An 18,143-nucleotide genomic window follows, 5' to 3' on the forward strand; every position below is an offset into this window, starting at 1 on the left:
AATAGAAATGAAGAAAACTCTAGAAAAGATCAATGAAACTAAATGCTGGTTCTCTGAAAAGATCAACAGAATTTTTTTTTTTTCCTTTTCTAGGGCCTCTTCCCTGGCCGACCTACACCACAGCCACAGCAACTTGAGATCCAAGCCACATCTGCAACCTACACCACAGCTCATGGCAACGCCGGATCCTTAACCCACTGAACAAGGCCAGGGATCGAACCTGCAAACTCATGGCTCCTAGTCGGATTCATTAACCTCTGAGCCACAAAGGGCACTTCTCAACAGAATTGATAACCTCTTAGCGAGACTCATTAAGAAAAAGAGAGGACTCAGGAGTTCCCGTCGTGGCGCAGTGGTTAACGAATCTGACTAGGAACCATGAGGTCGCGGGTTCGGTCCCTGCCCTTGCTCAGTGGGTTAACGATCCGGCGTTGCCGTGAGCTGTGGTGTAGGTCGCAGACGTGGCTCGGATCCCGCGTTGCTGTGGCTCTGGCGTAGGCCGGTGGCTACAGCTCCGATTCAACCCCTAGCCTGGGAACCTCCATATGCCGCGGGAGCGGCCCAAGAAATAGCAACAACAACAACAACAGACAAAAAGACAAAAAAAAAAAAAAAAAAAAAAAGAAAAAGACAGGACTCAAATCAATCACACAAGAAATGAAAAAGGAGAAGTTACAGCGGACATCGCGCGAATACAAAGGATCACAGAGATACTACAGGCCACTAAAATGGACAACCTAGAAGAAATGGACAAGTTCTCAGAAAAGTACTACCTTCCAAGACTAAACCAAGACGAAACAGAGAAGATGAATGGACCAATCACAAGTACTTAAACTAAAAACTGTGATTAAAAAACTTCCAACAGAAGTTCCTGTCATAGCACAGCACAAACGAATCTGACAAGGAACCACGAGGCTGCGGGTTCAATCCCTGGCCTTGCTCAGTGGGCTGAGGATCTGGCATTGCCGTGAGCAGACGTGGCTCAGATCCTGGGTTGCTGTGGCTGTGCTGTAGGCTGACAGCTGCAGCTCATTCGACCCCTAGCCTGGGAACCTCCGTGTGCCGCAGGTACAGCCCTAAGAAGGAAAAACAAACAAAAAACCACAAAACTTCCAACAAACAAAAAATCCAGGACCAGATGGCTTCACAGGCGAATTCTATCAAACATTTAGAGAAGAGCTAACACCTACCCTTCTGAAACTATTCCAAAAAATTGCAGAGGAAGGGATACTCCCAAACTCATTCTATGAGGCCACCATCACCCCAATACCAAAACCAGACAAAGATACCACCAAAAAAGAAAATTACACGCCTACATGACTGATGAACACAGATGCAAAAATCCTCAACAAAATACCAGCAAACCGCATCCAACACGACATTAAAAGGGGTGGACATGATCATGAAGTGAGATTTATCCCAGGGATGCAAGACTCAGTGTCTGAAGATCAGCGTGACACACATGAACAAACTGAAGAATAAAACCATATGATCCTCTCAATAGATGCAGGAAAATCCAACAGCCATTTCTGACAAAAACCCTTCAGAAAGTGGGCCTAGAGGGAACCCGCCTCAACATGATAAAGGCCACAGATGACAACCCCACAGCGAACATCCTTCCCAATGGTGAGAAGCTGAGAGAATCCCGCTGAGATGAGGAACAAGACAAGGATGCCCGCTCTCGCCACTACTCTTCAACATGGTTCTGGAAGTCCTAGCCGCAGCCATTAGAGAAGAAAAAGAAATAAAAGAAATCCAAATTGGAAAGAAAAAAACCACTGTTTGCAGATGACACGACACTATACCTAGAGAATCCTAAAAGATGCTACCAGAAAACTGTGAGAGCTCATCCATGAATTTGGCAAAGCAGCAGGATTCAAAATTAACACACAGAAACTGACTGCATATCTATATACTAGCAACGAAAGATCAGCAAGAGAAATTAGGGGAACAATCCCATTTACCATCACATTAAAAAGAATAAAACACTTAGGAATAAACCCCAAAGAGACAAAAGACCTGTACTCTGAAAACTGTAAGATGCTGATGAAAGAAATTAAAGACGACACCAACAGATGGAAAGACACACCATGCTCTTGGACTGGACGAACCAGTTCCCGTCGTTGCGCAGTGGAAACGAATCTGACTGGGAACCAAGAGGTTGCGGGTTCCATCCCTGGCCTCACTCAGTGTGCTAAGGATCCGGCGTTGCTGTGAGCTGTGGTGTGGGCTGCAGATGCGACTCGGATCCGGCGTTGCTGTGAGCTGTGGGGTAGGCCGACAGGTGTAGCTCCGATTAGACCCCTAGCCTGGGAACCTCCATATGCCATGGTGTGGCGCTAAAAAAAAAGAGACCAAAAAAATTTATATATATGTATCTCTAAATGACTGTACTACCCAAGGCAATGTACAGGTTCAATGCAATTCCTATCAAATTACCAAGGACATAGAGACGGCCAAAAACACAGGAAAACATGCTCCACATCACCAATTTTTAGGCAAATGCAGATCAAACCACTATGAGATACCACCTCACACCGGCCAGAATGGCCATCATCAAAAAGTCTACAAACAGTAAGTGCTGCAGAGGGTGTGGAGGAAAAGGAACCCTCTTACGCTGTTGCTGGGCATGTAAACTGGTGCAACCACTTGGAGAACCGGATGGCGATGCCTCAGAAAACTAACACAGAATTCCCACTGCGTCCAGCAGTCCCACGCCTGGGCTTCCACCCAGAGAAAACCACCCGATGCTACAGTGTGGGGGCCATGTGCGCTGCTGCCCCTGGAGCTCCAGGAGGACCACGCAAACCTCAGAGGAGCGGACGTCAGAATGCAAAGAACAAGACTCAGGGCCTCGACCCCAAAGCCCGGCGGCATCTCGGGACCTTACCCAGGTTGTGCCTCTTCGACTTGGCGTGCTCGTGAATGTGCTTCTTCGTGAAACAGCCAAAGAAGACGCAGTGGAGGCAAGAGTGCAGCCTGTTCAGGTGGACGCCACACACGTGGCAGACGCAAGACTTCGCCTGAAATCCAGAAAAGGGAATTAGAAAGCTGTCATTCTCCGGTGCCGGGCGCAGCTCAGAAGGAAGCGCGAGCCCAGGTTCCGTCCCAAGGCCCTATTACTTAGCAGAGCACCTCCTTAATCCTGCCTATCACCCCAAAATGTCCTCAGGTCACCTAGCTCAGTGTACGCTAGGAGAGCTCAGTCCGGCCTCAGGGACCAGGGCCCGCTGCCTGCTGACCCAGGTGAGAAGCCTCCAGGTCCTCCTGCGTCCCACGTGCCCCCCATGGCTCCTGCCCCCCAACCCTTAATCTGGCCGTTGTTTATTTTTTAGTTTTTTCCACTACAGTTGATTCACAGCATTCCTTTATTATTATTATTATTATTATTTGCTTTTTAGGGCTACACCTGTGGCATATGGAAGTTCTCAGGCTAGGGGTCCAATCAGAGCTGCATACGCCACAGCCGCTGCAATGAGGCATCCAACCTGCACTACAATCTACACCGCGGCTCACGGCAATGCCAGATCCCTAACCACTGAGCGAGGCCAGGGATCACACCCTGCCCTCGGGGATACTGGTCAGGTTCTCCACCTGCTGGGCCACATGGGAACCCTGTGGACGTCACTTCAAGGATGACCTGTCAGACTCCACCACCGGATCAATTCGGCATCCACCCACCGGGAGGGACACGGGTCAAAGCGAGACACAGAAACGGGACAAACACCGAATCCATACCTAAGTCGTCATCCACCCACCGGGAGGGACGCGGGTCAGAGCGAGACACAGAAACGGGACAAACAGCGAATCCGCACCTAAGTCGGCATCCACCCACCGGGAGGGACACGGATCCAAGCGAGACACAGAAACGGGACAAACACCGAATCCGTATCTAAGTCGTCATCCACCCACCGGGAGGGACACGGGTCAAAGCGAGACACAGAAACGGGACAAACACCGGATCCGCACCTAAGTCGTCATCCACCCACCGGGAGGGACACGGACCAAAGGGAGACACAGAAACGGGACAAACACCGAATCTGTACTGAATTCGTCATCCACCCACCGGGAGGGACGCGGGTCAAAGCGAGACACAGAAACGGGACAAACAGCGGTCAGAGGTGGAACCTGAGCAGAGGCCCGACGGCTTCACTGCAGCAATGACGCGTGCGGGAGTAAAACCTCTCACCCACCCAAACTCCCAGGGACGCCCAGCAGGACGATCACACCAGCGCTCACCACGGACCCCACGCACGGGGCTGTCAAGAGAACACCCAGCCTCGGAGGGAGCCAAGGACACGGTCGTCTGGCTTTGATGGGGGTGCAGGGAGCACGGGGAGGAAGGGGGCGGTGAAGGCGAAAGGAAGCGAGGAGGGAAGGTTAAAACAGAAAGGGCCCAGGAGCTCCTGCTGTGGTCCTGCAGGGTCAGCAGCGTCTCTGCGGTGCTAGGATGCAGGTCCGACATCCACCCGGCACAGCAGGTTAACCGCCTGGAGACGGCTGCCGCTGCGGCTCATGTGCGATCCCTGGCCCGGCGTCTCCTTACGCCATGAGTCGCGAAAAGTGAAATGCGGGGTGGGGAGGGGGGAAGGACAGCACCACGGACATGACACAGACTCTGTCTGGGGCTGGACATGGGGCCCACTTATGCCAACCAATCCTGGCGGCCAGTTCTAGAAGAGGCTGTAAGCTCTACTTTTTTTTCCTTTTTAGGGCTGCACCTGCAGCATGTGGAAGTTCCGGGTTAGGGGTCGAAGAGAAGCTGCAGTTGCTGGCCTACACCACAGTCTCACAGCAACGCTGGATCCCTGGCCCACTAAGCGAGGCCAGGGATCGAACCTGCAGCCTCACAGCGGAAACTCCAGCTGTAAGCCCTTCCCACGTAAAGCCGTAGCTGACTAGTGTGTGGGCTGGTGACCACATGCATAAGGACCCTTAGAAAGGGATTCCTGGCACCTGTTTACTGCTCACTCCCACTATGGATGGAAAGATTAAGAGGTGTTCCTTATTTTATCTCTAAAGGCATAATCCTGATTTTGCAAAACTTCTCTGTGGACTTGATAAACAAGCAAACACGATTCTATTTATAGAATTCAAGAGAAGACTCAGGACTGGCCTCACCCTGAAGATATAAACAAACACACAAGGATAAGCACGTAATTCTAACACTATTATTTTCCCTTAAGCCCCACAAAACTTTGAAAAACAGGTCAAAATTAAGCCTTGATTCTTATTTTGTTTGTTTTAGCCAGATCCACAGCAACTGGAAGTTCCCCGGCCCAGCGACTGAATCTGTGCCAAAGCAGCAAGCTGACCTGCTGCAGTGACAATGCCAGATCCTTAACCCGCTGTGCCCCAAGAGATCTCCAAGCCCTGATTTTTAAATGCAAATCTACATTGCCCAATCTCTTGCAGAACCTCAAAAAGGAAGGAAACATCTGCCTAAAGAAAAAAAAACCTTCAAGAATTTTAGCTGCACAAAAACAAACTACAGGAATTAAACAGAAGCAAATCAACTACAACCAGAAACAAAGGAACTGGTCACAGTGGAGGGAAAGAAAGCCTCAGATATAACCCAACACACACACGGTCTGACTAAATCTTTTCCACATAAATAAAAGCCATGCTCAGGACTCATGTGAAGGCAGCGAATCAGGTTTTATAACTGGGGCTCCGCTGACTGGCAGCCCCAAGCACAAACCTAGTTTCCATAAATGCCAAGGACTCGCCACACACTCAAGGTATGAACAACTCTTTGTGGTGCTTCCTAAATAAAAACGACCATGAACGGGCACCTCTTCACAAGCCACTGACTCCCACACTGCTGGGCATGAGAGGAACAGAATGGCACGGGCTTAAGAAATTCCTACTGGGCAATCCTGGCATGATTTGAGTATATAAATTAGTGACAAAAAGAATGGATTACACTAAATAAAAAAACCACAGTCTTCCTCATAAAAGGATTCCATCTAATGTAGCAGAAAAAAACAAAATAGAAAACCCTCAGCATTCCTGCTGTAGCGCAATGGGATCAGAGACGTACTGGAAGCCCTGGGACACAGGTTCGATCCTCAGCCCAGCACAGTGCGTTAAGGTTCTGGTACTGCTGCAGCTGTGGCTCATGTCAAGACTGCAACTCGGAATTGACGCCTGGCCAGGGGAACTCGATATGCCTCGGAGTGGCAAAAAACGAAGGAAAGAAAAAAAAAAAAAAAACAGTAGAGAAAACCCTCACTGTATAATCATCACAATAATAACTGATTCGAGCTAAAAAAAAAAAAAAGTCAAAACCATGGGGTAAAAACATATTGGGTCATTCACTGCAGTTAATAGGTGGAAACAGGAGTTTCCACTGTGGCTCAGTGGTAAGGAACCTGACTAGTGTACATGAGGGTCAGAGTTCCACCCCTGGCCCCACTCAGTGGGTTAAGGATCCTGCAGGGCCATGAGCTGTGCTGTAGGTTGCAGACATGGCTCGCATCCAGTGTCGCTGTGGCTGTGGTGCAGGCTGGCAGATGGAGCTCCAATTTGACCCCTAGCCTGGAAACTCCCAGATGCCGCAGGTGCACCCTAAAAAGCAAAAAAAACACAAAACCAAAAAAAACCGGGGGGGGGGGGGGGAGACAGCCCAAATCTCTCGTCTCTATTAAACTCCATAACGGATACACATAATGCCGTGTAGTCACACAACAGTCTCACCCAACCACATAAACCAGAAGGCAACGACGCATGCTACAGCATGGGCGAACCTTCAAAACACGCTAAGTGAGAGAAGTCAGACTCCAAAGGTCACGGAGCATGACCGAGTCCGTTGAAATCTCCAGAGATGGCCAATCCACACGGCAGAGAAATGAGATGCGGCCGGGGGCTGGGAGAGTCTGGGGAGCAGATGAGATGGTTGGAAACACGACAGAGGCGGGGAGGCAAACGTGCCGGATACAGCAGCTCATTTTTTTTTTTTTTTTTTTTTTTTTGCTATTTTTTGGGCCGCTCCCGCAGCATATGGAGGTTCCCAGGCGAGGGGTCTAATCGGAGCTGTAGCCACCGGCCTACGCCAGAGCCACAGCAACGCGGGATCCGAGCCGCGTCTGCAACCTACACCACAGCTCACGGCAACGCCGGATCGTTAACCCACTGAGCAAGGGCAGGGACTGAACCCGCAACCTCATGGTTCCTAGTCGGATTCCTTAACCACTGCGCCACGACGGGAACTCCAGCAGCTCATTTTTATGTGACCTTCACCTCAGGGTAAAAACAGGCAGGTGTACAGACACAGGCGTGTCACCGGTAAAGGTAACAGTCGGGGACAAGGGTTGACAGCACCTCTCTGTTTATTTTTGATAACTTTCCCGTAAATCTAGAACTACCGTGTCATTGATATGTATCAACCCACATACAAACGGGCACGAAGAAAAACGGGGGGAAAAGGAATAAAAGGGGAGGACGGTGTTGAATTCAAACACAACACACAAGACAAGAGAACAAAAAAAGAAATGAAAAAAAAAAAAAAGACTTACAAAAAAAAAATCCAAAACAATTAACAAAATGACAATAAGAACATACATAACAGGAGTTCCTGCAGCAGCCTGGTGTTAATGAACCGGACTAGTACCCATGAGGATGCGGGCCAGACCCCTGGCCTCGCTCAGTGGGTTAAGGATCCAGCATAGCCGTGAGCTATGGTGTAGGTCACAGATGCAGCTCAGATCCTGCATTGCTCCGGCTGTGGTGTAGACCTGTAGCTGCAGCTCCAACTGGACCCCTAGCCTGGGAACTTCCATATGCCCTAGGTGCAGCCCTAAATAAAAAGATAAAAAAATAAAAAAAACCCAGGACCTGTACATGCCATCTACAAGAGATTCACTCCCGCCCTAGAAACACAGACAGACTCAGAGTGAGGGATGAAAACAGGCATCACACACAAGTGAAAATCCAACTAGGGCATTCCCGCCGGGCTCAGCATTAACCAACCCCACTAGGAGCCATGAGGACACAGGTTCAATCCCTGGCCTCTCTTAGGGGGTCAAGGATTCGGTGTTGCAGTGAGCTGTGGTGTAGGTCGCAAATGCAGCTCAGATCTGGTGTGGCTGTGGTGTAGATCAGCAACTGCAGCTCCGATAGATTTTAAAATAAAGACAAGTACGAGAAACAAAGTATGAGACATTAAAAGATCAAAGGATACATAAAAAATCAAAGACCACAGGACCAATCCCAGAGGAACACACAGCAATTGTACAAATGTACACGCACCCCACGGATAAGGCAACTGTGAACAGACGAGTAAAGAGAAACTGCCTGTAACGGAGTCTCGGGGAGCTTCTGCACCTCATTTACAGCAAGAGGTCATCCAGACAGAAAACCACAGAGGAAACACGGGCCTTACATGACACATCAGACCAGATGTGCTAAGGCGACATGTACAGAACATTCCATCCTAAGGCAGCGGGATGCACATTCTTCTCAAGTGCACACAGAACATTCTCCAAAGCAGATCACAGGCTGGGCCACAAAGCAAACCTCAGTGAACCTAAGAAAATTAAAACCATACCAAGCATCTTTTTGGACCATAGCGCTCTGAGATGAAAGATCAACTACAAGGACAAAAAAACGGCAAAAAACACAAAAATGTGGAGGCTTAACAATATGCTATCAAATAGGGAGTTCCGGTCGTGGCTCAGCAGTAACAAACCCGACCGGTCTCTGTGAGGACAGGGGTTCAATCCCTGGCCTTGCTCAGCGGGTTATGGATCTGGCGTTGCTGCGAGCTATGGTGTAGGTTGCAGACACAGCTCAGATCTGGCATTGATGTGGAGCAGCTACAGCTCCCATCTGACCCCTAGCCTGGAAAATTTCAGGATGTGGTTCTAAAGAGACCAAAAAAACCAAAGTTATTAAATAGCCAACAGATCACTGAAGAAATCAAGGAGAAAATCAAAACATACTTTGAGACAACAAAAAATGAAAACAAGTGATCCAAAACCTGTGAGGTTTTTTTTTTGTCTTTTTGCTACTTCTTTGGGCTGATCCCGCGGCATATGGAGGTTCCCAGGCTAGGGGTCCAATCGGAGCTGTAGCTGCCGGCCTACGCCAGAGCCACAGCAACGCAGGATCCAAGCCGAGTCTGCAACCTACACCACAGCTCATGGCAACGCCGGATCCTCAACCCACTGAACGAGGCCAGGGATCGAACTCGAAACCTCATAGTTCCTAGTCAGATTCGTTAACCACTGTGCCACGACGGGAACTCCAGCAAATGCAGTTTTAAGGGGCAAGTTTTCAGCAATACAAGCTCACCTCAGGAAACAAGAAAAACCTCAAATTGGTGATCCCACCGTGGGACATGGGATCAATGGAGTCTCTGCAGTGCCTGGATGCAGGTTCCACCCCTGGGCTGGCACAGTGGGCCTAAGGATCTGGCACTGCTGCAGCTTCGGCATAGGTCACAACTGTGGCTCAGATCGGGGGGAAAATGAAGAAAAACCTCCAATAAACAAACTTACGCCTAAAGCAACTAGAGAAAGAAGAACAAGCACAACCCAAAGTTAGTAGAAGGAACAAAAATCATAAGGAGCAGAAATAGATCAAATAGAGGCTAAAAAAAGAGACAGAACAATCAGTGAAACTAAAAGCCAGTTCCTTGAAAAGACAAAACAAAATTGATAAACCTTTAGCCAGACTCATTAAGAAAAAAATGGAGTGGCATTTCTGTTGTGGCATAGCTGAAATGAATTCAACTAGTATCCAGGTGGACGCGGGTTCGATCCCCGGCCTCCCCCAGTGGGTGAGAGATCTGGTGTTGCCATGAGCTGTGGTGTAGGTTGAAGACATGGCTTGGATCTGGCGTTGCTGTGGCTGTGGTGTAGGCCTGCACCTGCAGTTCCAACTGGACCCCTAGCCTGGGAACGTCCATATGCCACAGGTGCAGCCCTAAAATGCAAAGAAAAGGGAAAAGTTCCCACTGTGGTGCAGTGGGCGGAGACTACAGAGGCACGGGGCACCGGGTAGGCGTGGGTTTCATCCCAGACCTGGTGCAGTAGGTTGCAACTGCAGCCAGGATTCAATCCCTGGCCCAGGACCTTCCACAGTTTGCCGGTGCAGCCATTAGAAAAGATAAAAAACGGAAGAAAAAAGATTAAGAGTAGAGTTCTCCTGTGGTGCAACACGTTAAGGATCGGACGTGCCAATGCAGCAGCTTGTATCGCTGCCACGGCACAGGTTGAATCCCCGGCCTGGGAACTTCCACATGCCACGGTTACAGGAAAAAAAAGAGAGGGAACCCAAATCAAGAAAATTAGAAATGAAAAAGAAGAGTTCCCGTCATGGCGCAGTGGTTAACGAATCCGACTAGGAACCATGAGGTTGCGGGTTCGGTCCCTGGCCTCGCCCAGTGGGTGAAGGATCCGGCGCTGCCGTGAGCTGTGGTGTAGGTTGCAGATGCAGCTTGGAGCCCGCGTTGCTGAGGCTCTGGCGCAGGCCAGCAGCTACAGCTCCGATTCGCCCCCCCACCTGGGAACCTCCACGTGCCGTGAGAGCGGCCCAAAAAATGGCAAAAAGACAAAAAAAATAAAAAAGAAGTTAAAACTGATGCCACAGATTTACCTATGACCATAAGAGACTACCACAGGCAACGATATGCCAATGAAACGGACAACCTAGAAAAAACTGACAAATTCTTAGAACAGTCCTCTCTCCCAAGAGGGAGTCAGGAATAAACAGAAAAAAAGGAACAAACCAATCACAAGTACGGAAACTGAAGCTTTGATTTAAAACTCCCAACAAAGACTGGGGCCAGATGGCTTCACAGGTGAATTCTACCAAACATTTAGAGAAAAATTAACACCTGTCCTTCTGAAACTATTCCAAAAAATTGCAGAAGGAACGCTTCCCAACTCATTCTATTAGGACATCATCACTCTGATACCAAAGCCAAAGATATACAAAAAAATAAAATGACAGGCCAATATCCCTGATAAACATAGATGCGAAAATCCTTAACAAAATACTAGTAAAAGCAAACCCAACAAAACATTAACAGTATCATACACCATCATCAAGAGGGATTTATTCCAGGGATTCAAGAATTTTTCCACGTCCATAGGACAACCAATGTGTTACACCACATTAACAAACTGAAGAGCAAAAACTATACAAACCATCTCAATAGATGCAGAAAACATTTCTGATCAAATTCAACAGCTGCTTCTGATAAAAACCCTCCAGAAAGTGGGCACAAAAGGAACCTACCCCAACACAATGAAAGCCATATACGATAAGCCCATAGCCACCGTCACACTCGGCAGTGAAAAGCTGAAAGCATTTCCTGTAAGATGAGGAACAAGGATGCCCACTCATGCCAGTTTTACTCAGCGGAGTTCTGGAAGTCCTAGCCACAACAGCCAGAGAAGAAAAAGAAATAAAACGGATCCAAATTGGAAATGGGAGTTCTCGTTGTGGCTCAGTGGTTAACAAACCCAACTAGGAACCATGAGGTTGAGGGTTCGATCCCTGGCCTCGCTCAGTGGGTTAAGGATCCAGCGTTGCTGTGAGCTGTGGTGTAAGCCAGCAGCTACAGCTCCGATTTGACCCCTAGCCTGGGACCCTCCATATGCTGTGAGTGCAGCCCTAAAAAGACAACAACAAAAAAGGAAACGAAGTAAAATCACCACTGTTTGCAAAGGACATGATACAAAGGAAATTCTAAAGACGCTACCAGAACTCATCAGTGACTCTGATAACACCATAAGACACAAATGTAATACACTGAAATCTAATGCCCCCCCCTTCTTCTGTTTATGGGCAGGCATGCAGGATATGGAAGTTCCCAGGCTGGGGAGTCGAGGTGGAGCTGCAGCCTACACCACAGCAATGCCCAATCTGAGCCAGGTCTGTGACCTACACACACCACAGCTCACAGCAATGCCGGATCCCTACCCCACTGAGAGAGGCTGGGGACTCAACCCACCTCCTCGTGGATATTAGTTGGGTTCATTAGCACTGAGCCACAACAGAAACTACCCTAGTCCCCAAATCTTGTTACAAAAGAACTTCACAACCTGTTTTTTTTCCCTCCAACACTGCCCAAGTTAAATCAGAATCAGTATGGTCCAGAAGTGTCACTGCTTCGCTTCAGGTAAAGTATTTGGGGGCAGTTCCTGCTGTGGCGCGACAGGATCAGAGCCCTAACGAGAGGTTTGATTCCTTAGGTTGAAGCTGTGGCTTGGATCAGGTCCCTGGCCTGGAAACTCCATATGCCAAGGTGGCCAAAAGAAAAAAAAAAGTGTTTGGGTTAAAACATTTACTGTGGCTACAAAAAGGGCTCTGGTTTGTGTGGGGTTTGTTTGTTGTTTTGGTTTTTTGGTTCTGGGGTTGTTTTGTTTTGGCCGTGCCTGAGGCATACGGAATCTCCAGGACCAGGGACTGGACACAAACCTCAGCTGCGACCTGCACCACAGCTGCAGCAACAGCAGATCCTTAACCCACTGTGCCACCAGGAAACTTAAGGGCTTTGTTTTTTTGAGGACACGCTGCTGGAAAATTTTAGAGTCACAGAAACAGTTCAAAGAAGAGAGATGTGATTATTTAAAAAACATTACCTGTCCCCCAAAGTGTCTACACACTCCAAATGCAACATAGACTGTGTTAAGTCCTAACATCCAGGAGAACTGAAAATTCCTGATGTCTTCATTGCCAGGTGCCATTTTCACACACACTCACGTGGCAAGTCATATAATCGGAAACATGCAGATGGCACTCCGTCCTCTATCCGAGGAATATCTTACGTCTAGTAGTACCAAAAGTTGTCAAGGCTGACCACTCTCTTCTCACTCTGCCTACCAAAAGAGTAATCAAATTTTGGGTATCAAAAACCGTTACCCACCTCTACCTAAAGGAAAGGGAGTTTTTTGCTTTTGCTTTTTAGGCCACATCCGAGGCATATGGAAGTTCCCAGCCTAGGGGTCAAACAGGAGCCACAGCTGCTGCCCTATGCCACAGCCGCGGCCACCCCAGATCCCAGCCGTGCCTTCAACCTACACCACAGCTCAGGGCAATGCTGGATCCCCGATGATCCACTGAGTGAGGCCAGGTATGGAACATGCATCCTCATAGATACTAGTCTATTTCCTCTGAGCCACCACAGGAACTCGGAGGAGGAGCAGGAGTTTTGTAGTTACACTGTAGCTGGGACCTCACTGTAGCCTCTTTAAGTAACTAAAAAGAGACTTAACTTATGTATAAAAAACTTCCTACTGTTAAAACCAACTGCTAAGCCTACTGAGAACCCCCAGTAAACTGCCCAACATGAGAACATGCATTGCTTACTATTCCTCAGTGTTAAACCATTCCTCAAACCAACTTGTCCCTGGCTGGGCCACTCCTAGGGAGGAGAACTGCACAGGACCCCCGCCGCATTCAGCGCATTCAGAGAATACCGGTGCTCCTGGGACAGGATCAAATGATACTGCAGTGCTGACACACCTGACCTCTGAAAAAGGTACTTCAGCTCCTGCCTGTCTGTAGTTCAAGTTCCTACTAGCGAGTAACACAAATGTGGTTCAACAGCTTTTGAACTGGGCAACTGACACTAAAAGATCAAACCAAGCCACAGAGAGCAAAAAAAAGGGGAGAATTCCTTCCTTATGAAATTAGAAAAAGTCCATAATAGGTTAAACAATACTCCTTCCTCGATGTTAAAACTGCAGCTGGAGGAGAGGGTGGCGACGAAGAGGAAAGACAGGCAAGGAGCTGTGGCGACGGGTCACACATCTCACCCAACAAACACAGCGGAGCAGTAACACACAAGGTTATCGTTGAAAACCTCAAAGGTAACCAGTCGGTTTTATTTCACGGGCGTACAATTCCATCAGCAAGGACCTCATTCCCATCCTAGCGGAAACCTTTCACCCCCAATTTAGTTCATCCTAAGAGATCGTGCTTCCCAACGCCGTTTCTGATCCAAGAAATTGGTGCTTAGCGCTCTGGGCAGTCTCACCCGAGGTTAGTTTTCCCATTAAAGATGCTACTAAACGTGGACACTGCCAACTGCAGAATCGCGTTACACAGTAAAAACAAGGCGTGTTCATTGTTCAGGTAAAAGGAGAGAAAAACGCCGTCCTCAGATTTTCAGACCGCTAATAAGCCGAAGGGCGTAGATGGCCCGTTTCCTGAGCGCCTCAGGGAGGCGACTCGCGTCTCCCAGGAGGCACCCAAGTCCCACCTGCGGTCAGACCAGCGCCCCCCCCCCCCAAACCCGCTCCTGCGCAGCTACAGGTGACGCCGCAAATCACCGTCGTGACCTCACGACTCAGCCCTGGGCCGGCTCTTTTCCCGGCGCCGCCGCGCGCCGCACCTGCGCCCTGCACACCTAGGGGGAGGGGCGCGGGCGGGAGCGTCCCGCGGACCCCGGGCCCGGGACGTGCCCCGCGCTGGAGCTGGGGGGGCAGTGAGCGCGTGTGCCCCCGCTGATATGGGGGGGAGGAAGGGGCGAGCGGCACCTCTACAGCATCCAGGGGACCCCGCCCGACGGCCGGCCCCCAGCACGGCGACTCCCAGGGCTCGGGCCGCAAAGGCCGCTTCCCCTGCAGCTGGGTCGGTCCTCTCTTTCTCCAGCGCCCCCATCCCCGCCACCACCCCCAACGGGAAGGCCCCTAGGACACGCCCCGCAGCGTCGAAGACCCTCCCCCTCCTACCCAGCAACCGCGCGAGAGACCGCCCCCCGCACGTCAGCCCGCGCCCACCCCACCCCCGCCAGTGCCACAAGGGGTGGGGGAGGGGAAAGCGAAGACCCTACCCCCCCACCGTCCCGAGACAGACGGACGGACGGACACACACACACGCACACGCCGCCGCGTGTTGCGGGGGGGGGGGCGCACCTTGCGCTTGCGGGCCTCCGCCGAGCCGCTCCACACGAAGCACTGGTAGATGGCGCGCAGGTTTTGCTTCCAGTTGTCCACCTTGAAGCTGCCCAGGTGCGCGCAGCCTGGCGGCGTCACCACCAACTCCGCGTCCATGGCCTCGCCGTCCGGCTCAGGCCGGGGCGCCGGCGGGGACGAGGACGACGCCAGCGCGGCGCGAGGCTTCGGGCGGCCCGACCGACGGACCGGCCCAGGACAAAGCAGAGCTGCACAGCTGATGTGGAGGGAGCCGCCCGCGCTGCGCTCGCGGGTCGCTGAGGCCGCGGCGGAGCTACGTCACCGCCGCCGAGCGCGCACCGCGCATGCGCTAGCCGCCCCCAGCCCGCCTGCTCCCCGCTGCCCCCGCCGACTCCAGAAGGCGAGGGGTGGGGCCAGCGAGGCCCCGCCCCACCACCACCACTGGCCACCGCCGGCCGCGTGACGTCGCTCGCCCGCACCTCCCTCTCCCCGCCCAGGAGGGGCGGTGCCAGACCGGTCTGTGCCGCCGGGCGTTGCCGCAGGGGCGGGGCGGGCGCCCGGCTTGGCTCCCGCACTCGGGCCCTCGGTCCGGTTCGGCCCAAGCGTCGGCGACTCGGGTCCGCCAGCCGCGCTTCAAGGCTAGGGAGTTGGTGCCCTGTCCGGGGGCGGCAGGTTGTGCGGATAGGTGAGTGCTTCTCGGGAACCAAGGCCGGAGCCCCTGGGGCTGCCCCGCTCGCCCGCATCGCCAGCGGGAAGGTAAAGATGGAGTCGCGGCAGCTGCAGCTCAACAGCCAAGCCCAGGGGAGAAGCGCTCGTGGTGGGGACACCCCGCCAGCCCTGCGCCCGCAGCGCCGTCAGCCCCGGTCCACGGTGGGCCGCCTCAGGGAGGCAGCGCCTGCCCCCCAATGGGCCTGACAACCCCCGAATCCTTCATTTCCTTACCAAAGAATTTACTGGTTTAACTCATTGCATGAAAGCTCCGTGAGGGTAATGATTTTTGTGTTTTATCAGTCTCTGTATCCCCCACTGCCCAGAGTAGTAGTGGTTATATGTAGGGTCTCAAAAGTAAGTTTCTAATTAATTAAACCAAACAAACTGATTTTCAGAATTAAACATTAGTGAAGTTAGGCACGCTGGGGAAAGGAGTACCATTTTAGTGAGAAGTGAAATCAGTAATGGTAGCGACATGGGAAAGATATTACTGGAATCTGGGTTCTTGTTCACAGAGCTTAAGAATGAACTTCACGAACACAGGCCGCGAGCAAGCAAGTCTTTATTACAGGAAAGCAAATAGCTGCCAGCACGGACACTGGGAAGGGGAAGAAGAGTCCGCCTTTCTAATCTTCTAAGGAGGTTTTATCTCTTAAAGACAAGGGTACAGGAGTTCCCATCATGGTGCAGCAGAAACATATTCGACTAGGAACCATGAAGTTGTGGGTTTGATCCCTGGCCTCACCCAGTGGCTTGGGGATCCAGTGTTGCTGTGAGCTGCGGTGTAGGTTGAAGACGCGGCTCGGATCCCAGGTGGCTGTGGCTGTGGCATAGGCCGGTGGCTACAGCTCTTGATTAGACCCCATCCTGGGAACTTCCCTATGCTGCAGGCGCGGCCCTAAAAGGACAAAAACAAAAATAAAATATGACTAAAACTTAAAAAGAGATGACGAAACGTGATACAACTAAGCCTGGGAAAGGGAACTTGCTCAGGACCCACAGCGTCAGCTGTGTCTAGACTTTCCATTCCTTCATGGACTCAGAAAAGAAGGCAGGACGGCTAAACCTGAGACTGGCTCCACCATTTACTACCTGTGTCACCTGGAGAGGATCACTTATCTGTTGAAAGTGGTGTGACACCAACTCAGCGCCTACATTAAAGGCTTATGGCAAGGAATCAGTGGTGAAACATGCCCAGCTCTTAGTACACGACTGTCAAGGAAACATTAGTAATTGACCTGAGAGTGGCTGGGCATTGAGATGATTAAGACAATACCCTATGTTAAGAATCCCACAGTGGGAGCTCCCTGGGGCTGAATGGGTTAAGGATTTGGCATTGCCGCTGCTGTGGCACGGGCTGGGGAACTTCCACAGGGCAAGGGGTGGCCAAAAAGGAAAAAAAGAATCCCACACAGTAGTGGGATAAACAGCCACATGAGCAGGTAATTATAGTACAGTCATCTCTTCCTAACCGTGGGTACCTCATCCATGGATTCAACCAACTTTGGGTGGAAAATATTTGAAACGAATTTCCAAAAAACAAAACTTGAATTTGTCCTGTGCTGCCAACTAATTACATGGCCTTTACATTGTATCAGGAATTATATGAGTTCCCATCATGGCTCAGTGGTTAACAAAGGCGACTAGTATCCATGAGGATGCAGGTTCGAGGCCTGGCCTTGCTCAGTGGGTTAAAGATCCGGTGTTGCTGTGAGCTGTGATGTAGGTCACAGATGCAGCTCAGATCCTGAGGTGCCGTGGCTGTGACGTAGGCCGGCAGCTGTACCTCTGATTTGACCTCTAGCCTGGGAACGTCCATATGCTGCAGGTGCAGCCCTAAAAAAAAAAAAAAAAAAAGAAAAAAAAAAAAAGAGAGAGAGAGAGAGAGAGAGAGAGACCAAAAAGAAAGGAATAAATAAGCTAGAGATGATTTGAAGTACACAGGGGAGTTCCCATTGTGGCTTAGTGGTAATGAACCCGACTAGTATCCGTGAAGACTTGGGTTCAATCCCTGGCCTCGCTCTGTGGGTTAAAGGATCCAGTGTTGCTGTGAGCTGTGGTGAAGGTCACAGACACTGCTCAGATCCTGCATTGCTAGGGCTGTGGCGTCGGCCAGCAGCTACAGCTCCCGTTCAACCCCTACCCTGGGAACTTCCACATGCTGCGGGTGCAGCCCCAAAAAGACGGAAAAAAAAAAAAGTATACAGGAAGATGTGTATACGTCATTTTATATAAGGGGCATGAGCGCCTGGGGGCTGGTGTCTACAGGGTGTCCGGGACCAGCGCCCCGAGGATACTGAGAGATGACTCTAACGTGACCCTGCAGAGATAAAGGCAGGTCCGGTGGCTGAAGACACTCTGACATCTCTTGCCCCGCCCCCGTCCAGACGGTTTCGGGGGAGGGATCCGAAAACGCCTTATCTAAGTGTAGAAGGATGGGTAGGAGCTGGCCAGTTGAAAAATAAGTGACACAGTGGGGTATCTGCCTCAAAAGGGATTTCCCACTGTCCATGGGACTAACATGGCCTCAAGTGGTATTCACGTTTTCTTAAAAAATTGATT

At 50.7% G+C, this 18,143-nt stretch overlaps 1 protein-coding gene across 1 annotated transcript in view; it reads right to left on the minus strand.

Annotated features, from left to right (window-relative positions):
* The window catches only part of USP22 (ubiquitin specific peptidase 22), a 34,443-nt gene extending 19,194 nt beyond the window's left edge, over positions 1-15,249 (minus strand). The window contains exons 1-2 of the mRNA XM_021068045.1: positions 14,871-15,249; positions 2,891-3,023 (exon numbers count right to left, since the gene is read on the minus strand). Coding sequence (XP_020923704.1) covers positions 2,891-3,023; positions 14,871-15,008 — 271 coding nt within the window. The 5' untranslated portion in view covers positions 15,009-15,249. The remainder of the gene's footprint in view (positions 1-2,890; positions 3,024-14,870) is intronic.

The sequence above is a fragment of the Sus scrofa genome, chromosome 12 (assembly GCF_000003025.6).
Source record: "Sus scrofa isolate TJ Tabasco breed Duroc chromosome 12, Sscrofa11.1, whole genome shotgun sequence".
NCBI classification, from domain to species: domain Eukaryota; kingdom Metazoa; phylum Chordata; class Mammalia; order Artiodactyla; family Suidae; genus Sus; species Sus scrofa.